This window comes from Apaloderma vittatum, unplaced genomic scaffold (assembly GCF_000703405.1).
Source record: "Apaloderma vittatum isolate BGI_N311 unplaced genomic scaffold, ASM70340v1 scaffold7818, whole genome shotgun sequence".
Classification (NCBI taxonomy): Eukaryota; Metazoa; Chordata; class Aves; order Trogoniformes; family Trogonidae; genus Apaloderma; species Apaloderma vittatum.
Window position 1 is genome coordinate 1 of NW_009731192.1, and position 23,214 is coordinate 23,214.

The window sequence follows — 23,214 nt, forward strand, 5'->3', positions numbered from 1 at the left end:
AAAATATATGTATATATATATTTATATATATATGTATATATTTATATGCCTATATATCTATCTAGTCTAGATAGATATATACACAGATAATCTATGCACAGCAAGCCAAACATACAAAAAATAAATACTCTCACCCCTCTACTATATTTACAGAACCGATCTTATAATCCAGATTTTGTTAATAAATATTTCTAAACTGCCTGTACAGAATTTGTTTTACTTATGTTGATGGATAGCCACAAAGCATATTCAACATATTTACAAAATATCTATAAATATAGTCTTAAAATAAAGCAATAGCTACTGAACCTTCAGCCTGGCTGGTTATGTACATTGAGTTAGTAGCTCAGCTGTCGCTTATTCACTATCACAAATGGGTAGTGCAACAAGTTAAAATGCGTATAAAAGATTATACATACAAAACTCTCACATCCTTTGGATGTTTGCAGTTCATTATAACTTTGTGGTTACCCTTCTGCAACATAAATAACGAGCAAAAAGAAGCAGGTCCAGTGATCCAAAGCAAATTTGTTCAGTGTGTTGTCTGGAGCAGCAACTTCATCCTCATGGCAACCCGTCATCTTCTAAGCTTAACGCTACACGCTGTAATGAGAGAAAAAAACACCACCACCACCTGAGAAATTTGTGACTTGTGATACTGTTTTTGACTTGCATAACTTGTTAAAAATCTCACTGTGGTCTGTAACCTATTGGTGACAAATCTATTTTATGTGCTGCTCAGGTGTTACTAAGGAGGTGTTGGAAAGTTAATACTTCACTTGTGTATCAGATAAAGTTCCTTACAAGTGATGATGCCTTCTCTAGAGTGATCTTTAGATAACACAGGGCATTACCTACGCGCCTGCCTGCCTATACAAGTTATGTTGCCTTCACTCATTACTTAGGGATCTTCATGCTGTCTTCCAAAAATACCGTGCAGTTGTAACTACCTTCTTCATGTCACCAGGGCTGCTGCTTTCAAAGAGGTTCCTTTACAGACAAACTCCTGTGTAGAACAGGTTCTCTCTCTTCTGCATACACTGGACTCGCTATCAAAACAAGCACTGGGTTTTTTAAAGCTTCATCGTGCCAAGGCAAATTTCCTTAACTTCTTACAGATCCTCATTCATTCCTCCTTGTGAGGAATATGATTGTTACATTATAGAGAAAAATATTCTCTTTGGCTTGTAGAGAAACTCAAGTTATCCTTCAGATAGTCTAGACATGGGCAGCAGTCTAAGCATGGCTACACTGGAATCCAGCAGAGGATGAGTCATGAGCTGTCATGTACTGAGCTCTTGAGGCTTTACACTTGGCTTTACACTTGCTAGCTTATGAAGTATATCGATTAGGACACTTATTATTTGTTGAACAGAGTCTTATTATATACACCACTATATCCTAAGACAACTGCATAGGCTGCCTAGAAGTTTAGGTTTCTGCCTGTTCAATAGAATTTCCATTCTTTTGTCATTTTATGGCAAATAACGCTGTAATCAGCTGGAGATAATTCTGTATCTAAACTCTTAAAATTATCTCCTCCGTCAGCAGTTCCCTCAGATACTCACTGCTGGGTAGACATGACCAATTTGGGCAGTCCGCCCAATGTGGATTTCGTCTTCGTCTTCCTCTTCTGTTGTCTTCCTATACACTGGATTATCAAAGTTCATGCTTTTAGTATTCTTCCGTTTCCAGTTTCTCCAGATGAGGTATCCTCCCATGCAGAGCAAGCCAAGGACCACTGAGGAAAGGGGAAAGGAGGGGCTGTTACACAGGCGTGGATCTGCTGACGTGTGCCCAGGTAGATGTCTGACCTCGGGCAGTTCTCTTGGAGGCCAGCTACTTCTCCCCATTTCAACAGTCCTTGTATTCTTTCCCACCCCCAACCCTGGAAACTGGGAAAGTGTATTCACACGAGTGTGAACCTTTTCAAAGGTTAAATCAAACCAGCTTACCGACAGGAATGACAATTCCAATGACAGCTGCTGTCACAGTTGAGTCAAAGCCTTGGTCATTATTTGCATCTGTAATTACAGAAGTTGTTCTGATCATTTCACTCATTTGCTGGTTTTAAAGACATGTCTAAAGAATGTTTTATGTAAATAAGCATGTCCTGTCCATCAGAAAGCTTTTGTAATCAAAAGTTTACAAAAAGTTCTGTAATAAAATGCATCTGCATGGAAATCTGGGCTAAGCTGAGCTGAGCCTGGCCCTGAAGGGCTGCTGCCCTCGCAGGATTGCAAACTGCACACCAGGAGAGCGCAGCAAGTGCCCAGCACAGTGCTACCACATAGAGAGGCTCTAACCAGAAACGAGTGACTGTACTTGTGCCTCTAATTTTCAAGCACAAAAAAAAGGAGGCCGGTTCTAAAAACTACAACGTTTAATGGAAATTCTGTGCATGAGTCAGGGGCTGGTAAATAGTGCTCTGAAAAATCCACAGTAGAGCACTTTCTAGGACTGACACAATTAATAATTTATTGAGCTGTCAGAAAAAGAATGCAGTTCAAAGCTACCTACACAGCTTTTTATTTCAGTGGGGGTTTTTGTTGTTGTTTTTTTGTTTGTAATTATTTTATCTACAGGTAAGGAGTTAGTCCACAAATAACATCACTCGTTGCTGCAGTCTCCCTCAGCATGCAAGAATGACCCCAAAACACGATGCTGTATTGACAAGAGAAAAAAAACAATTATAGGGAAAACTAATTTAAAAAAAAAAATCAATATACATTTCAAGTTATACACTTAACTTTTTTTTTCTGAGCTCTTATTTTTTCTAAAATATAAGGAATTGGAGAGCAGGAGGAACCCACTAGGTTTGTCTTTTGATACACCAATTCATGGACCTTAAAAGGCAGTTTATCCTTTTAAATACTTCCCTGTGGCAGGTTGTTCTATTACACAGTTATTTACTTAGTAATAAGCCAGACTATTTCAAATGTGGACAATTAAAGCACCTTGCTTTTTCCATGGCTTATTAAAAAGTTAATTATTGAAGTTGAAAGAAATTTGGACAAAAAGAACTTACAAGAACGAATTAGAAATTAGATTCTGCTTTTCTACATGCAGTACAGGGTGTGCTGCATCACTTTTCCTCCAACCAGGCACCCTAGCCCAGCAGGGATGGTTTATTTTTGCTTTGCAGATGCAGTGGAAAAAGCCTGTTCTGCTCAGTGAGGCATTTAAGGAAAAAAAGAGTATTTTACTGTTTTTAAAGCAATCTAGATCTGTTTGCAGTTTTGAATGACAGTGCTGAAGAGTAAAGCCTTCTCTCTGGACTAGAATTAATTATTATTTTTTTGAAAAGCAGTTCAGCTTTTGTGCTTTACCTTGGCAGCACGATCTAGAGGGATTACCTGTTAGCACTGTGATGGTAGGCTGGGGTTTAATTACTCACTCATTATGCAGGGTGAACTTGAGGAGAGCCTATTAGTGCTCTCCATTGGGATATTCTTGTGATACGTAAAGATAAACTTCAAATATATGACATGGATCAGGTGTCATTAACATGCAACGCACAGCCAAGCAAAACAGATGCAGTTTGTCTTGAGCTGCTGGAATTCCAAACACCCAGCAGCGCTAAAGCTGGACGGCAGGCGTTTTTGATCTGCAACTTGGGCTGGATCCCATTAATAATTAAAGAATTAGAATAGGTACAATCATCCACATTACGGTGTGCAGCACTACAAGCAGCACCAGTGCTCGGAAGAACTAGTGTTAGGGACAAGGCAAGGACTAGTGTAAACTCTCAGGGTCTCATCTCTACAGCCCGTTTCGTGTGTGTTGAATGAAAACCTGACAGAAGTTCCGTAACATCCCGAGCAACTGGAATAACATGAGCCATCGCACCCCAGATGCCTGCACAAGGAGTATCTGATGTCTCCTGCTACACAACAGGATGTGCCTGCATCTGCCCTGTTGGTAACTCGGGTGTCTGAGCCTCTGTGATACGGTACATATAGAAACAGGAAAGAGGAATCTTATTCTCTTACAGTGCTGTGATAAATTGCTGTTTCCTGTGGTCATCTCAGAATCTATCAGGATGGATGTGGTGGAAGGTAAATGAAAAGTCGGGCTGGTAATTGTAGCTTCTGATACAGCTTTGGGGACGACTCCAGTGGTGCGATTGGTGCTGCCAAGTACAGTTGCGCTGGTCGCGGTACTGGCAGTGCGGGACGCTGCAGTTGTAGAAACCAGTACGGCAGTTGAAGTAGCTGGAAGATCTGAAGCGCAATAGTGACAATGAATTTTCATTAAAGTAAGTGCACAAATCAAATCACAAGTGGTGATAAAAATCAGGAGGATCGTTATATCTGCCGATTATAAGCAGGAACCAAATTCCCATTCCATTTATCAGGGAGTCAGACTATTGATAGTTTTCTGCCTAAAGCTACAAAAATTGTTTCCTGAAGTCAGGCTCAATTTATTAATAGCAATAAAACACTCTGAATGGAAAGCAGTTAAGAAGTTCAAAAACCTGTGGGTTTTTTCAGTACCTCAGAAAATACTGAGCTTGTACCAGGAACTATTTGCATATTGGGGTAAACTGCCCTGAAACCACTCACCTTTTCAGGATATTATCATCAGCAATGACTGTGGCCTCTCCAGGACCATTATTTACAGGGTAACAATGCGGCAAATTGTAATGATTTATTGACCATGCACGCCTCTAGTGCTGTGCCTTACCCCTTTTTTCCTCCTTCCTGCTGTATCTTTTTCTGGTTATGCTTTCAAAAATTAGCGAGCTTTCAGAAAAGGACACCACAATGCTGTGTTCAGAAGACAGCACGTACCAGAAATACAAGAGCTTGTTTTTGTGTTCCGCCATCAGAAAATCTGTCCACTCTAAGTATGGTTTTGCTGGAATAGCAAAATAGTGACGCGATTGTATTTACCTTTGTAGCACTTTTTCATGTCAGGACCCAGCCACGTGTTGTCAGGACAGGCACAGGTATACTTGGGAGAATGAGGAGAGATCTGAGGTGCAGGAAGACACAAATATTCACAGCCTCCGTTTGGTTGGGGGCTGAGCTCACAGGAATCTGGAGCTGTTCAAGGATGGAAGAAAAGAGAAGTTATTTTTCTGATTATTCATTTCTTGTTCTTGGTAAAGAAATACCAGGTCCTCTAAGAAGACTTCTACTCCGCACCTCAACTAATCGGATTGCTTAAGTATCTTTACAGTTTGGAATAGAGTGCAGCCTTACACACTGCTACAAAAACTACCCAAATATATAATGAATGACAAGGATCACAGTGCCAGGAGTGACTCACTGTTATCAATGATGCTAATTAAACAGCTATTAACAAATTGCAGACTTTTCAATAAATGCTGCTGCTGAATTAATTATGCAGGAACTTGAAACGTTAGGTATTGATTTCACATTATTACCTGTGCTTTCTCTCTCATCAAGAACCATCAGGAAGCATTTCATTTACTCGCTCAAATAAACCTCCCTCAGGGTCAAGATACTCTAAGGACATGTCTTACCTTTGGGCTGCTTTAATTCATGAAACACCACGATGTCGTGAGGATTATTGAGATTTTCTGCCAAAACAGAGATGTCCAAGCCATTCAGCCTGTTTGCGCTGAAGATTGCTTCGTTCTCCAGGTCAGTCCAGAACACTCTGTCCTGCAGGAAACACAGGATTTCTGACCTGGCCCTGCTCAGGTCCAATTCACGTGGGTTTAAAATCCAGCAGTCACAAAGTCAATGTGGTTCCTACCTTAGGGCACCTTTGGTTCATGCTGCTTCTGTGTGCGCTTTTTAAATTCTTTTTTGACACTAACTTGTAATGTTCAAAGGCACAGCAATCCTACGTCTTTAGAAACTGCTTAGTAATTTTGAGTAGCTATGAGACTGAGGTGAAGAAGCAGAAATTTGGTTAAGTACAGAAGGAATTGCATCCATTCTGTTTCTGAATAATTTCTTTTTCTTTTTTACAAGAGGGGGTGAGTCATGGGCAGAACCCCAGGGTCATACTAGAAACTTCTATAAAAATCTTCTGCTTTTTTTCTCCTTTTCAAAGCTAAGACCTGCATTAAACTGGCATCTATGAGGAGACCAGTGCCTAGTGCACATCTGGAAGAGGAGTATCTATTTATCTTCTTTTAGTAATATCTTTTGCGTGGCATACTATGATTGAAGGTGCAAAATAACTGGTCAACGAGGCACACAGGAATTGCAATTATCAACCAGTCTTTAGTTGCTGCTGCCTGCTAAAACACACATGTATTTCAGTGAGGAAAACCGCATCGCTGGAGCACAAAGGCAAATTATCAAAAGCAGAAGGGTAGTTTGTTATTCTAACCTGCCACTCTGGTGAGGAAGGGTTAAATACTCCAAGAGATCCTCCCAAACACTGCTGATGAGGATGATGAGGATAAAACTAAAGAGCAGCAATGTCTTGGGGAAAGCCCTGCCCAAAGTGAGATGCCCAGGCACCACACACGTTACATGGGAGGAATAAGGGTTTTAGGGAAGAGGGGTTTGCCGAGTCAAAAGCCAACCTAGGTAAGTGAAATGAAGAGAAAGGAGCTGACACACACCTTGACCGGGAGCCAACCACACACCTATGGCTACAGCTTACCTAGAGCGAGGTGCCAAAGCTGAAGCTTTTGTTCCCATAATCATTTAAATAATCGCAGAAAGGAGGTTAGTTACAAGAAAGGAGACTTCATTGCCCCAGGCTACTGATACTTGGCAAGCCTCTAACACCGTGGAAGAGCAGAAGAGCTGGACTGTCTTTCTGCTTCCACCCAGGGATTTGAATTACGTCTTCCATACCCCTGGACTGCTGAGACAGGATGGGGACACATGCTTTAGATTTTAAGCACAAGATACAAAGTGCCAGGAAGCTGTTAGCCCTGGGCCCTGCCACTGAGTAGCTGTGCATAAACTAACGGCAGAAACGTGAATGCCAATTTAGGCAGTAATTTCTGCAGATCTCAGCAGGGCTTTGTTCTTCTCTAATGACATTTGAGGGTCTAAACCGTACTGTTTAATTAATGACTGCTCTGCTTTTAGTAAGGCTACACTGTGACCCTGAATGGTACAGGAGAACTGAATCTGTAAGACTAACTGAGTTTTCAGTAGAACAGACTCAAACAGGAGGTGGAAGCCTGTGTGAAAAAAGGTTAAGTCTTTGTAGGATCAGAGTTGTAGTTTTGGGGACAGGGAAGTTTCTCAGATGTGTGGCAGGGTTTGGGTGTCCTAACTGGAGGATTTCAGCCTGAAAGAGAATTATCTGACCCTTTCATAATGAGGTGAAAAGCATCTTTTCAGTGCCCAGTCCCCAGTCTCAGCAATGCCCTGGGGCACAGTGATGCCAGGGTGAGCCCAGCCGGTGCCTTGCCTGCACAGATACCCCGAGCTGATGCCTTGAGACTTCTGAGATGGGTGAAAATGTTTCTGAGGATACTTCTGCAGGTGCTGGGATGGACAACAGAAGCAACCAGCCAACGCAGTAAAATTTAAGGGGCTGTCCTCCCCAAGGGTTTTGCTGAAACCAGAAAACGCAACACAGGTATGCAAAGATGGCGTGAAGCAAAGCTGCTGAGAGCAGCAGAGCGCTCCACTGCAGGCTGAGAGGCTGCTCTGAGCAGCTGCCCTGAAAATCTGACTTGCAAAGATGAGAGACGTGTTGCAGTGTCACTCAGGGAATACCTGTCCCACCTGCTGATCACAGTAAGTGGCTTCTCCCTTCCGTTGATGACAGTTTTGGCCCTTGTACAGACAGTGGGCTCAATTCAAACCAAGGAAAGCCCAGCACCCATTTCCCCGTTCTGTGGGAGGGGTGACACTGGGCACCACCAGCACTGGTACTGCATTGGGTAAAAGCATGAGACAGCGCATTGCTCCCAATTTAAGGGCTTCAGAAAACAATTTTCTGCGCTGAACCCACACCAGGTTAATCGGTTTCTATAGCAGCAAACACCCTCGCTGAGCTTTCTGTGCTATGTAAAAGGCAAAGCTTTTAATCAAGAAGAGCTCTGAGACCTCTGGCAGTCTCCAGCCCGTTCTGCATCCATCTTTGACTCTTACCTCAAACACTGCTAAGCCGAAGGGATGGCTCAGATTGTCAACAGAAGAGATCAGGACTTTTCTGTTGCTGCCATTGAAATCAATGCAGGACAGTGAATGTAATTTGGAGTCTACCCAGTAGAGACGCTGATTCAGCAAATCTGAGAAGTGAAACATAATAAAGCAAAATTACACACAGCTCTGCAACTCTTTTTTCTCTTGCCCAGCATGTTTTTCCTGCTGGCAGCATGACTAATCTTTTTATTATTGGGCTTTTTTTTTTTTAACACTAGTTTTGATTTTGAACCAGTGCCCAGATATGCTGGGATAAGACCCTATAAATAAGATTAAAAAGGAGGAACATTCTGGGGCATGTGTGTGGGGAGAATGCCTGACTGACAGCTTTATACAACGAGGTTCTTTTGTTAACAGGGGGAGCAGGCCAACAGCAGTTCAGGCTTCCCAGAGTCACCCCACCAGTGCCTGAGCGAGAAGCTTCATTGATCTCAAAAGCTATTCAGTCGTTGGCCTCTTGCTGGAGAACAACCACCGTGTTTCAAATGAAACTGCTCTCTGTGAACGAGCTGTGTGATTTACACACTTCCAGTGAAGAAGAATCCTGGGTCCAGAAACCCTTCTTGTGCTTCAGGCGGGGGGAACGCTGGTGGTGGGAACACTCCTACCACAGCCAGCCAGGATTTGGGGAGGGTGCAGGTACAAGTGGGAGGGAGGGATCCAATGTTATTGAGAATGCTAAGCACTGCATTTCTCTTCCTGTAGCAAATTCACTCATTTTGGATGAGGTTCCCTAAACAGAATGCAAGTGGATGAGATCCAACACAAAACAAGTCCTGTAATTAAACAAGTCATTAATTAATTTCTTAATTACTAAATGATAACATTATTTGTTCACAGCAGTAGAACTTCAACGCTATAGAATGGTAGCAGCATTTTTTCCTGCATCCTTGTCATGGTCAGAATTTTCAAATATTAAACCAAGCAGAGAACCTGGCACTAAACACGAACAGCTGCCACTCCAGAGGAGGCTGTGCCTTGCTGCCCCATGAAAGCAGGAAATCTTTCCACTCCTGCAACTCGGTGTGGCAGCAAGAATGACCACAGCCCTCTGCGTGCCAGCAGGATGCAGGATACGGGCTCAGATGGGTTCAGTCTCTTTACTGCCTCCCACAGTGCCTGGGCTGGCCTGTCTGCAAGGAACGGGCTCTGCCGGCTGCGTCTCTTTCCTTGGACACGATGATCTTAGAGGTCTTTTCCAACCTTAATAATGATTCTATGATTAACCAGTCCAGTGAAGTATCTTGACACTTTCTGAGAAAGGCTGAGACACTAGCACCAAGGACTCTCTGATGCCTCCTGTGCTTCCTAAGGGTGGTTGCAGCTCTGCATCCTCGGCCAGAATTTCCCGGAGCCTTGACAGACCTAAAAGCAGTTCAAAGCTCCTGCAGTGTGAAGTTCTGACTGCTACAAGACCTAGTGTCTCTGCTTGCTACTGAAATAACATCACTTGTGGTGGAGAGCAGTAAGTGACAGAGTATTTAAAGGATTAGTGTGTGTAGGTGCCTTTGCACATTTATAATTTTGTTTTCTATTTAATAATTAAAATAAATTTACATCAGCCACAGCGGATGCTGTAGCTCTAACCTGGGCACTTACCAAGAGTGATGCCATTCGGCCACTCAATGTTCTCAGTCACCAGCACTTGCCGCCCCACGCCGTTCAGGCCAGCTTTCTCGATCTTAGCTTTGTCTCCCCAGTCAGACCAGTACATGAACCTGCAAGAGACAGATGCAAGAAAACAGCGGATTGGACTCCAGCCTAAGAAATCTGCACTACTAATTGGAGCAGGAGGTGCCCTCTTCTCTACTTACTACAGCAAAGCCTCTCAGCCATTTCAGTTAATTCCGATATGCACCCAGTGGAACCACACAGTGTCCAAGGGTGCCTGCACAAAACATGCACCAGAATGCAAAATCTCTCCTTAGTAACATCACACAAAACATCTCCTGGTGTGTGCTACGTCTGTGGCCTTCACTTACCCAAGCAGCCCATAGGTATGTTGGACAGACGACTTCACTTCCCAGCACAACCTGTGTGCCTGGACCAGCTCAGGCCCATCGAGCATACAGCCTGACCATTACTTTCAGAACTTTATTTAAGAGCACTGGTCTTGCAAAGAGTTACTTGAACTATCTGAGTGATCCCATTTAAGTTCAGTGAATCTATCTATCTAGAAGGACATCTGAAGTCCTGATGAGATGAAAACCACTCACAAGTTTGTAGGACAGGCAGAAAGGAAGATGGAACGTCTCTGTTGGTAAAGGGTGGTCTTTACACCTACCTCTGTGTGGGGTCTACAGCAATGGCTCTCGGCTCACTGAGGTCACTGTTGAAAAGTGTCCTCCTCCTGCTTCCATCTGCAGTGGCCACTGAGATGGTCTTGTTTCCAGAATCGGTCCAGTAGATATTCTTGTGGACCCAGTCTATTGCCAGTCCTTCAGGAGAGTTCAGCTGGCTGTCTATCAGAATCACCTGCTCAGCTGTGTCACTGGCTTTGTCTATGTAGGCACTGCAAAGACAGGACTCGTCACGGGACTGACACTCGGCACCAAGAGGGCTGCACACATGTGCAGAAGGTTGGACCAATATCAGTTGCACTGAGTGAACTGAAATGGAGTTAGAATCTGAGTTTGCATTAGTGTTTCTAAGAACTTAGTCTGGCTCTTAGAATAACTTGGTACATCTTAAAGTTACAAAACAGCACAGAGTTTCCACACACCACCCCCTTCCCCCCCGCTCACTTCTCTAAACATTTGAAACTGCAAGAGGATTTATATCTCCTGTTCACTAGCCATCTTGCCTTTGGTCACAGAATAAGAAAAGTCCTGCGGGAGCTGAGCTCTCAAATATCAGATAAGACACTTGCAAACAACCGTATAAACCTAGGAATTCTTGACACTTAGGGTCTGCGGCTCAGGCTGGAATGGCTACGCAGGGTCAGCCTGGATTAACAGCACACTACTGCATCTTCACCTCAAGGAATGGATTTGATTTCTCTTTGACCCAACACCAAATGAATGGTATCACTGGGGCTCTGCAGGGCAACTGACAATGTTCCCAAGGCTCTGTTATTTTAGTCTGATGAGCACCACATGTTCTAACTACACAGCTCCAGGTCAGTTAATTCCTCCCCAGTGAAACACTCATCCTCAATCCTTCCTGTCCACCGCTGTGGTGAGCTGCTGTGCTGTACCCTGTGCTGTACCCGCAATGTGACTTGATGCACTGGTGGGGAAACGAGGAGAGACTCCTGCTGCTTTCAGAAGGGGAGGGCTGAAATACAGGTGACGACAAATCTCCCAGTCACTAAATATCGTAACACATTTTCTGACACCCCAAAGGGGACATCACCTCAGTAGGACAGGATCTGGAAAGGTGAGGTGAGCATTAGGAAAGATGGGATCTCTTGCCAGCAATTACCTCCTGTACCACAGTTTTCACCTTGTGATAGCCTCTCAACTGCAGACTGCTTTTCCTCAGAGGAGCCCTGCAGCTGGAGACCTGTTCTCTGCTGGAAGGACATGGTGGCCTTTTGCTTAGAGGTGTTTGATATTAGTGATAGTAGCAGTATCTTAAACAGGACCATGAGTTGTTAAGAAGCTGTAACTGTACAGCTTGCTCTGCTGAAAAGGTGAGACTTGCCACAGAGCCAATGCAATCAGGAGTGAGAACATTCTGCTGTTTGGAAAATGAAAAAGGCCTGGTATAGCCATGGTCAGGGTAGAAATGCCTTTCAGTGGCACCCAGCGCCCTCACTGTCAGAGAGCTGCAGAAGCAGTCTCTTGAATAATTCTCTGTGTATGAATATGAAGCCCTTACCCACCCCTGCCTGTTCCCACCGAATCAGGCACAGTAGAATCCAGCTTTCTTCTGAACCACCTGCCCATTTGCAGAGCCTCACAGGCCCGCTCAGAGTGCCTGCCTCACTACTTCAGGGCTTAGCACGTGGCTCAGCCTGGGCAAATCTCCCTGCCAATGGTGCGGGAGCTGCCCCAGCCTGCAGAAACCCTGGCTCGGCTCCCACACACTGAAGCCAATCAACTTTTGCCTGATCATTAGCTAAAATCCAGAACAAATCACTGTAGAAGCTGCAATAGGGTGCAATAGCTATGCAAATCAAAACATATATGGGGGATTTTCAGCGCATAAATTAAATGCATATTTGACTAGGCGCACTCACAAGCCCTGGTACACAATACTGTGATGGATGCCATAAAAACAGCTGGAGGAGGAGGGAGAATGAGAACTACAGAATGTGCACTGTGGTCAAGTGCTGTGAATTTAAATCCAGTCTACCAGAGACTGCAGTGGGTGTCTGATACCTGTGTTGCTACCTCCTTCCTCCCACCGTTTGCCTCCTCTGTGCTCTCAGACATCAAGTCTTTGTGGTTTCACACACAGCAAGCGCGCAGCTCAGCAGCAGTCTCGCGCAGCATCACTCAGCAACGCTGGGATTCAGTAAACACGAGTCTGTGTGTAATTGCACAAATGCAGCATCCTGCATTACTGATGAAAAGCCTTCCTGTATTCTCAAACCAGATACCTGCACAAACTCCTGATTCTTTTTATCAATTTCTAAAATAGTTTACAAAGTCTGCACCACAACAGGTAATCCAGTAACAGGAGAAAACCCCTCAGGTTCACTGTGCCCTGCACTATTCTCTGCAGATTGTCCTTCAGGGGCACAGACTGACCTACAGCTCTGGAAAGGTACCCAGAACACACATGCTCTCTTGCCCCTTACCTGTAGATTTTTCGGTAGAACAAATCACACCAATATATTCTGTTTGTTGACACCTCCACGTCCAGCGCCACGACATTCTTCAGCATGGGAATGATTCGGGAGTAGTCCCTTTTCACCAGGTCGATCTTACGGACCTCGTGGCGATTGGTGAAGATCAGGTATGGACTCTTGCCTACCACACAAAATAAGCACACTTGTCATTTTAGCAGCTGACCCAAGGACTGGATTCAGCTTTTGTTTCTCAAATGATGACAGAACTATCAGCTGCTGAGAGTTCTGCTTTGCAAGGAAGCTTTACACCACACCAGCAGCACATGTTAATGGCTTCCGGAGGCAGATCTATCACACGGGGGCACAGAGGACAGCAGCACCCCTGCGGTCACTAGGTACACGCTGGCTCTGGGTCTGCCCATTTTGCTACGCCACAAGCAAAACCCTGGGGAATGTCCTCACCTTCAATTACCCATTTTAGAAACAAAACACAAGGGCCAGATTTTGGTGTCCCATGGCCAGGACAAGGAAAAGGCAGAGACAGCCTTCTGGGCTGGCAGAAGGACAGGAGGCAGCCAGACTTGACGCATGATAGAGCCACTTGGAATCCAGCAAAGCCAGAACTGGCTGCCAGGGAAGTATTTTAGATTGTCGTGTACATGCAGAACTCACAGCGTCCACCTGAGCACTTGGGCTCAGGCAGTTCACTCCTCTATTTTGCCAGGCTACTGGGAAGGACAAAAGGGGATTGAGGAACATGATACTGAAAGGGAAGAGCTGGAACAAAGTTCTCGTTTCTGGAATATGTTGTGCTCCAGGGATCCCAGCACAGACACTTGGGCAGAACAGAATTTTCTAACCAACAAGCAGATCAGCGTCCCAGGATTTGGGTCAGTTCTAAGTCATTGCAAGCGTGAGACTCACAGATGCCATGAGGACAGCAGGACACTGCATACCACACAGAACCTGGGAAGACACTGGCTACGTGGATGTGCAGGGTAACACTAGCAAAGCAATCTGGTACTGCAGGTAACTCATCCTTCCCCAAAAGACCCACTAGTTCCATTAAAGAAGCCCCCCAGCATGGCTAATGCTCAAACTTGCACAATTCGATGTTCTACCCCTCTGACATTAATGCTCATTTTTGCAGTAAGGCTGAGCAAACTGCTGGTGTTCATGTTGGCATTTGCCTGAGAGGCTGGAGAGATGGCGAACCTACCATGCTTTAACTGGGATGTTTTCCTTTTTCTGCACTGTTTTTAAAAACACCTGTCAAGAGACTTGTCTAGTTTCAGTTTCAAACAGCCAACTAGTGACTGTAATCTTGCTCTGTACACTGTTAAAATATTCTGATCTGCATGATCAGTAGTTCTTGCCTAGAGATGCATCTGCTATCACTGCAGCAGTTCTGTGCTGCGCGAAACGAAATGCCTTTGCTTGCTTGCTTTGCTGTTTTCCTTTTGTTTCTGTTCCCTTAGCCCCAGCCCTGCAAGCATGTTTTCTTACCGGAGTTGTGATGTTGAGCAAGCGGAGTTTTTAAACGCCCGTGGCGTTGTCTTACCTACAGCTTTGCAGTTCTTGGACAGGGTGTCCATCTCGTATCCCTCGTAGCACTCGCATTTGTAGTCCCCCTTGTAATTAATGCAGATCTGGCTACAAGCGTCTGGATTCTCACATTCATCTATGTCTGAAAGGAGTGTTTGAAACCCATCAATAACTTGAAATCAAACCATCTGTGATGGAGCAATGCTAAAGTGAATATAATCACGTCTCTGTATGGCAAAACACAAGGGACTGCTGTTTGCATGTAAATTACCTCCACACGTTTTTTTATCCAGAAGCTTGTATCCGGGCGGGCATTCACATTCATAACCAATCTTCAAGTCCTTGCATATGTGTGAGCAACCGCCGTTGTTCATCGAGCATTCGTTAATACCTGGAAGGGATATAGAGATTATCTATGACACAGGAGGGCTTTTAGCTATAAGACTGAATAAAATTAAGATGTCCTCAGATTAAAATGTCCACAGATATTTTTCCATATCTACTAGCTTTTGGTAGCCAGGATCTGGCCCCAGAGGGTACACGAGTGACTTCACAGGTAGGAAGCCTCCGCCATATCACTTTCCTGCTCTTTATTATTCCAAACCAACAGTGTAGGATCATTTGGACTGAAAGCTAGTGGCTAAATGAACAGGGAGCCCTGGGGATACAGCACATGTGAATCTCCGCATCTCATCCCATCAGGGAGCTGCTGCTTTGAGCATGTTCTGCCACGTGTGAGAAACTTCCAAGGGACCTAAGGGCTCTCTCCAGGAGATTTCATCTTCCCCATGCGCGGGTTCATGTTGACTTTTCTGAACAGTCTCTCTGAGCTTTAATAATTCATGCTGAGGGAGTTTCATGTCCCAGGGGCCAGCTATTTTGAAATACTGTACTGTTTTCCTATCTAGCTCCAAGGAATGATCTATGTGAAAATTACAGAAAACTAAAGTACAGTCATTCAGAGATAGTCCATTTGCACTGAGATACAGTCCTCCCACAAACACATCCCACACGACAGTCTCTGCTGGCAGCCTGCACCAGCCCAAGTGTGCAATTTATGAAGCAGCAGCCCCCATCCTCTCCTGGGTCCCTGTCTAATCCAAGGCCACCTCTCTGATCCTGCTTTCAAATGCCAAAATGAAAAATAGACTAAATGGATCCTTGAAACTAGAACTGAATAAGGGGTCAAGGAAAGCTGTTTTCCTGGCAGAAATAATGTTTCTTCTTGTAATTAACCTATAACAGGTAAAAAGAAAGTCCTTTCCCTAAGTAAGGCTGCTGAACAGAAGCTGTGGGATTTCAGGGACAGCGAACTCACAAGAACAAGCGAAACTGATTTGCTTCAATTTATAATGCAATTTAAAGGTGGATTCTTCATTTATCTTGTACTTCTTGCTTCCTTGCACACTGCAGATGAGCAGTATAGCTTGGCCATTAAACCAAGCACTAGCTTTTGGAAGAAAATTAAAAGAACCACAAGCCAATTAAGTCAGTAAGACCAGGAAAATACCATGCCAGCAGGAACACCATCTCAGCTCCGGGGTGCTTTCACCTTCTTACCAAAGACACATAGATATAGATATCAATACATTATTAATGCAGCAAGTTCACTAGGCTCCAAGAAGTTGTCCACAGACTCACACTGTGTGTTGTCACTGTTCAGTGACATTTATTAATGGATATCACCTATTTCCACACTTGCATAGGCCTCTGGCAAACTGGGTCATAAACATGCACAACTGCTCTCTGCAAAGTACTACAAAGGCTGTTTTGACTGACAAGCAAATTGTCCCTCAGATGATTCCCCTGGTTTCAGATGTGCTCTGTGGAATGGATTCAGAGACTGGAAGTCAAGTGCTGGTTCACCTGCTGCACTTCTCAACAGGAGCTGAGGAGGAGCCAGGAAGAGAAGTCAGCCTCTTCTCTTTCTGCTGGGCAGCTGCTGCCCATTACCCATATTTGATCACGACATTCACTGCCTGCCTAAAATAAGACAGCTGATGTTCTGTCTTCTGCTGTGCTCCTTTTGGGAATCTTGGAGCGCACTGCAGTGTCTAGAACACAGCTAGACAGACACACCAAGATGAGGAGCACGTCCTGCCCTCCCGCCTTCTGTGTGGATTACTTGTGTGTGGACATTATATTCACAGCAATCTGCATCATTCTGCACTCTTAGAGAAACACGCTTCCTGTGGGGGCTATTCTCTGCTCAGCTTCCTAACTCAAATGACACGTCACTGCTAGCCCAGGACGCACCAAACCAGCTATGGCACCACTGCAAGGCTGAGCACCAAGCCCAGCTTTACTGTGCCACTGCCCAGGCTCCTAAGCCAAAGTGGGCTGCCAGCTTTGTTGGGAGATTTCCATGGACAGACAAGTTGCAACACCCACTCGGAAAGACAGGGAGATGAGGATTAGTGTGGAAGAAAGCAATGTCAGCTGAAAGCACAAGGTAAGAGCATCCTCACTGGGCATGCACACACACACTTCTTGTCTCATACAGAGGAGACACTGACGGTTCATCCTGAATGTGAGTTGTTTAAGTGGCAGGCATTGAGCTCCATGACATCACGGAAAGGCATGCCTGAGACATTTCTGCATTGGGGAAAGAAACAGAAGAAAGTGTTTCAGTAAAGCTCCAGGTTGGGGCTGGTGTCCACAATGCCTAAAGGGAAAGGTGAGAGGGGCTGCCCTGGGGAGAGCGGCACAGGTCTCTGTCCTGGGCTTTCTGTTCTGCTGACTCCAACAGCTCTGATGCAGACCTGGCTCTTGTGGCTTGTGCATTCACACCAGCCCAGAGCTGGCAGGATGCTGCAGAGAGCAACCTGCTGTCATTTCTAAGAGAAGCAGCAAAAACATGTAAAACCCAAAAATTGCTGAAGTCATCTCTCAGTGATTTCTGCCACTGTATGTGTTTTCACCTTCAAAGCAAGTTCCCAATGCTAAATTTTTATGATGTTATCATCATCTTACAAGTCAAAGATAATTTAGGCAATGAAGTGAAATGAACTAGTCTGTGCTGCGGAGGACACGAGTATCTGGGGAGAGGGGGAATTCCTGGTTCCTAGGCCCGTGCTCAGTTCCTACATCCCTCCATGAAGAAAAGCTGAGCTGAGAAGGGCACAGTTCAAACTTACAGATGATCAGACTAGGCTACTAATTATATTCATATGAAGGTTGATGGGAGAATAAAGGCAAGGAAAGAGGAGCAGAGTGAGAAATAGCATTAGCAGCTACATGTGGTTACACTCAAAGCTGTGAGCACCAGATGGAAGAGAGGGGAAGCAGTTACAACAGGAGCAACACGTAGAAGGCAAGTACTGTACCACATTCTTTCAGAGGCTCGTCAGACCAGTCCCTGCAGTCTCTATGTGAATCGCACACTTTGCCTCCGTCAATGCACTCTCCACTCTTACACTGAAACTTGCTGGGACTTTCACATGCTGACTCTGTCATGTCGGGCAAGAGAGGAAAGCAACTATGTTAGACCAGGCTCATGACAACAAAAAGCCTGACAAAAAGCTTCAAGAGGGTGTCATTAGCAGAGATGGGATGGGATTAAGCAAATGAACATTAAGCCAGAGTATCATGCAAGGAACTTTTCAAGTCATGCAGTCTGCCCGGTCAGTACAATCATCTCTCCCAAGCAACCCCACTGCCAGACCGGCTTAACACTCTCTATGGGAACAGCCTGCCATGGCCCAGAGGAGCAGCACACGCCTCTTCCCTTTCCAGCAGCCACACGGCTCTCACGACTTACACCAGAGAGTGCGAGGAGTGCAGAGCTGCCTCTACCTACCTTGGACGCAGCCTGCCTCATCGCTGTTGTCAGGACAGTCATGCACTTTGTCACACTGCTTTGCTCCATGGATACAGGTCCCATCACCACACTGGAATTCATCTGGCTGGCAGGTCACTAGAGCTTTAAGACAACACATTCAAGCATTAGCCACACAGGACAGGAATCTTTAGTGTGGTACCTTTTAGCCACATACCTCTGACACTGCTGGAGTTCTGCACCCTCTGTCAGCAAACATCACAGAGCATCATCTGCTTCCATCAAAGCAAGAGAGACAGCAGCTGCCTCAACCACTGTCCTCCTGTGCCCCTCTGCCATCCCAGATCGCCCTCTATGTCCTTGGGAAAAGAGCCCCAAATCCTTCATGAGCAGATTTAGTCAAAAGAGAATCAGTGCAGGTAGTGAAGCTTTTCAGGTGAGACACAAGAGAGCAAACAGGCAGCAAGACTACCAGCAGTGGAGTCCCTCTGGAGTCTTCTGTCTAGGTAAGAGGTCGGGCTGCTTTCCAACCAGGAGTGCCGAGTGGCACTGGGTAGGAAAAAGCAACTGCTCCTCACCTCTCCTTCCTTCAGAAAAAAAAATAAATCTGTTTAAGATGTATTTCAAACCATGTTCAGGCTAAGGGTGTGGGCAAGTGGGCAACAGACATTGTATTGACTCTCTCTGCCAAAGCCAATAGAGTCGCACTAGGGAGAAAGCTGGCAACACGGACATGACCATTTGGGTTACTAAGTGCCCAAGGCAGAAATGCTCCACTGCACTGCGCCTTGGTGTTTCTTGTGGTTACAGGTCAAAAACATCTCCACAGTGTCGGGTCAGGTTTTAAGCCTGAAGCTCGTTTGCCCAGGTCAAATTATTACAGAATCAAACCAGATCTGATGAACAGCAAAGTTGAGGAAAACATAAAACAGACAGACAGGTGCACCGACCACACTAAAAGCAGTTACATTTACTTCCCCAAGGTTACACTAAGTGAGAGACCTCCCCATCCAGGATCAGACCTGTGCTGACAGAGGGTACAGGCACTCGTCAGCCAGCAGAGGGTTCACTGGCAGAACAGGCTCCTCATTCCTAGGACGTGTTGTGCAGCTTGCTTCCGAGGGAAACATCTTACAGATGTTTTCTTAAAATCCTATTAAGACTGCACACCCTGGAGAGCTCTTGATTCTAGCCTTTCCACCTCACTGATTGCATCCTGGTTATCGTATGACAGAAAATCACTGCCTCTGAATAGCTAGAGGAGGTCAGCACTGATGTTACTACACAGGAGGTGAGAGCTATGTAGCAGACCCTCCTTGACAATTTGACAAAATGGTTCTAATACAAAAATTACTACTTTCAGATAACCCAGGAAGAGCCACAGGCATGAAAAGTGAGCTAGCATCGATACTGTAACATACTAGTTGCACAAAGGCTCAGCATTATTGGCAACTGCATCCCACGGGATGCCAGATCCAGATTCATGACTGCTTCACTGGGCTTAGCTCTGGTTCATCTTCAGCTGGTGAAGGGCACAAAAGACAGGAAAAGGCACAACTGAAGGGCTAGTGGGGGAAGGGAGAAATCCTGCCTTTAGAAATACACAATATTAACATGAGGAAAGTTTGGAAATAGCACTGCTCCTTGGAGAGGAAAGCCATATGCAGTTATATTCATAAAAAGCTGAAGAGTGAGAAGAAAATTCCCAAGCAACAAGCACAGTTATGGGACCAGCTGTGTCGCCACATTTCAGCTAATAAACCCAGGCACAGAAATGGGAAACCTCAGTAGAACATCTGGGACAGCAGCTTCAAACTAAGCATCTGGGAACTGCTGCCCTAAATGGAGAAAAATGAAGGAGAGGAAGAAACAAAGCTGTGGTCTGCGAGAATCACAGACCACAGATTGGGAAGTGGCACTGAGAGCTCCTGCAGGGAGGCAGAGGCACTTCTGCTTGAACCACTCCTGCCATGAACAACCAGTGCCTGGAGAAGCACTGATGATAAGAAGACGATCTTCCCCCTGGGAAATCCTGATCTCTTCCAAGCTAAACCTTGGCCATTGCAAAGCTTCCCTGACTGTCGAGCCAAAAACTCCCTAGTCACAATTGATTCTTGTCTTCACCCCCAACATGAAAAACGGTTTACTTCACCTTTTATATGTGCAGACAGGAAAGGATGATCCTCCATTTCTAGCTGTAAGTATTATCCCCCCCAAAAAGCATAACACGTAATTAAAGCCAATGGGGGTCTTGTCTTTCCTGGAAGAGGAACAGGTCTCCAGTTATCAGGTAGATCTGCATGACAACAGCTGCAGATTTGGAAGAAAGCTGTTATGAAACCTACTAATTGCCCTCAATTACAGTCTTCAAAGCCCTTCTAAAAATCAGTTATAGCTAGATGCTACGAAAAGAGAGGTTTCTCATCCTAAAACCAAATGAAAATGAAGGAGAATTTTGCAGGGACTGCAAAGACAGTGTTGTAGAAGCGCCACAAGACAAAGAAAAATAACGGCACAGCTCTTAGCTCAGTTGCTACAGGGACTGCAAAAGCAGATGTGGGACAACATCACTGCAGAAAGCTTTTGCTTCAAGAAGAGTCAGAAGTGTGGAGACCAGGCTTGGTTTCCTGTTTTGCTTCGCACTCCAGCTGCGCTGTGGAAGCAGGGACACAAACTCATCCCAGCACCACTGGAAGAGTTGACAGCACATTGCCATCAGGGCCATTCTCAAAGCAAAGCAGTATCTCAGGAAGAGGGAAGAGCTGCGCTGCTTATTTGCTCAAGATGTTCAGAAAACTGCTGTGCTATTTTGGAGGATTCGAATCAGTGAAATCTCAGCAGTTTTATAGCCATTTCCTCTGGTCCGCAAATCAAATATGAAACAATTTACCAAAGCCCTGTTAAATTAACAGGTGCCCTCTAACAGACACACTTCTTGCTTGCAAATATTGGGCACAAAGCTGTTTTGCTCAACTTCAGCAGACAGATATATTCCAGATTCCAAGTTTGAGCCTGTGTTTCTTCTGTCTTCCCCTTCCCGTGCCCCCTCCCCTCAAAAAAACCCTTAATTTCAAGAAAATCTCAGCATTTACAAAATGCATCAATCCCATTTTACAGATAGGAAGAAAGAGGCACAAAAGCATGGGGTCAGGTCTCAAGGGATCTGTTTTTGAGTTGTCAGTTGCAAGCATTATTTACTCTTCTTCCTAGGTGCCCTAATGTGAGTTGCAAAGGACATTTTAAAATATAACCATTCCAGATTTGGGGACTAATAAATCTAAATTGCTATTTTTTAAATAGATATACAAGTTTGAATATATATGCTAGGGAAAAAACCCACCAACCAGTGTTCTCACACAGCTTTCCTGAAATGTCTCATTCCCTCCTATTTATTTGCTGTCTCGTTGCCAAAACCTGTTACCAATTGTCACCCTTCATTTCTGCTTTACTGATTTACCACCCCAAAATGATTCTAACAGATCACTGGTGATGGCCTCGTGACATTTTTTTAAAGCATTAACTCCCCTCCCTCTATTTTATACAATGCAAACCCCATATGATTCCCATTTGCAAGAGAAGATGTAGCCCTGGTATCTGCAGTTTTAATCACAACAACTAGTGGTATTTGTGCATCCCTGTTGCTATGGGGGTGGAGCAGTGTCATACACCTGTAACTCCCTGCATTCCATGCAATACTGATCTCAAAATGAGAATTTCTGGAGAGGAGGAAAAATAACAAAGGTCAATTTCTAAACTCTTCAGTCCAACAGATGAACAGTGATGCTGAGTTTCCAGAGCTCTCACATGTCACTGTTTACTGCAGGCAAGTGCACTCAAGCAGCAGATGCATTTAGGAAGGGGAAGCAACGTTAGTTTTAGCTCTGACCCAGTCAACTTATTTTAGCTACATGATTTGCTCAGTGCTGCAAATCTCCCCCGGCCACCACCTTAGATTCCCCTCCCCACGGTGTGAACAGCCCCAGACTCACGCACCTCTATGGCGCCACCATGGCTCCGGACTCCTGGTTTGCACAGATATAAAGGGCAGAACCAGGCACTCCATAGAGAGAAGCACCACAGTTGCTAAAACACAGTGGGCTTTGAAACCCACTGTTTCCTGGCCCACAGGACTGAAAGCAGCAGAAGCAGCTCGTACGCTCGTTTCTCCTCGGTAGATAAGCTGCAAATCGTGCTGTACTGAGAGCTACTGGAAAAGAATTTCAGGTGCTAATCTCCACTCGTCAGAGATAAAAGTCTCAAGTCACTTCTGTCACATTTCCTCCTTCCTCCACAGGTCGTCAGCACTGCGCTGTGCTGCAGCGGTGTCCAGCTGTGTCCTTTGCCCCAGGGAGGCTGCCCTTGCTGTATCTGGAGGTGCTGCTTGGTGAAGCTGTTCTGTAGCTGAGGGATCCTGTCAGAGACGTGCGCCTGTTGGGCCCCACGTCTCAGCAGTCTGACCTCAGCTGGATAGCGCTGGTGTCTGTCAGATTAAGGAAAGAAGCTGCGGAGCAGAGAGCTCTGCCTGAGCAAGGTACATGGGCACAGTCCCACTCCTCTGACCCAGCAGAGTGTCTGTAAAAGACTTATTTCAAGTTGAACAAAAGGGATTGAAATTTTAAAGACATTTCACCAGAAAGCACCATCTCTTTCACCACTTGGAAATAGAAGGGAGATCACCTTTCCCCCTCCTGAGCTGTCTAAACTCAGCTATCCCTCCAGGTTGCTGTCGCTGCAGGGGATGCAGCCTGCGGGACAGAGAACAGTCCTGCTGGGAGTCCCCTGCACCAGACACTAGTTCTTCACCTGTGTTTGTAATGTGGGCCTAGCCACTGCCTCCTGACTTGGAGGGGATACAAGTACAGGATTGCCTGCAGGAGGTCTCAGAATGGTAACAGAATGACTCCACTGACTCTGCGACGATTCAGAACATGGAAGTCCTGCCTGGGTACCTGCTGCCCAAGAGCTCCGTCAGCTCCTGGGTCACTTTCTGGGAGATGAAGGAAAAGACATCCTACCCAACCCATCCCTGCTCAGAAAGGGGGGGTGCAGCTGTG

General features: G+C 45.3%; 1 protein-coding gene across 1 annotated transcript in view; it reads right to left on the bottom strand.

Annotated features, from left to right (window-relative positions):
• Nucleotides 1–25: 25 nt before the first annotated feature.
• The window catches only part of LRP8 (low density lipoprotein receptor-related protein 8, apolipoprotein e receptor), an 84,921-nt gene continuing 61,732 nt past the window's right edge, over nt 26–23,214 (bottom strand). The window contains exons 5-18 of the mRNA XM_009875103.1: nt 18,182–18,304; nt 17,709–17,831; nt 14,654–14,773; nt 14,399–14,524; nt 12,847–13,018; nt 10,384–10,611; nt 9,699–9,817; nt 8,046–8,185; nt 5,492–5,633; nt 4,896–5,048; nt 3,993–4,223; nt 1,956–2,024; nt 1,569–1,741; nt 26–603 (exon numbers count right to left, since the gene is read on the bottom strand). Coding sequence (XP_009873405.1) covers nt 565–603; nt 1,569–1,741; nt 1,956–2,024; nt 3,993–4,223; nt 4,896–5,048; nt 5,492–5,633; nt 8,046–8,185; nt 9,699–9,817; nt 10,384–10,611; nt 12,847–13,018; nt 14,399–14,524; nt 14,654–14,773; nt 17,709–17,831; nt 18,182–18,304 — 1,958 coding nt within the window. The 3' untranslated portion in view covers nt 26–564. The remainder of the gene's footprint in view (nt 604–1,568; nt 1,742–1,955; nt 2,025–3,992; nt 4,224–4,895; nt 5,049–5,491; nt 5,634–8,045; nt 8,186–9,698; nt 9,818–10,383; nt 10,612–12,846; nt 13,019–14,398; nt 14,525–14,653; nt 14,774–17,708; nt 17,832–18,181; nt 18,305–23,214) is intronic.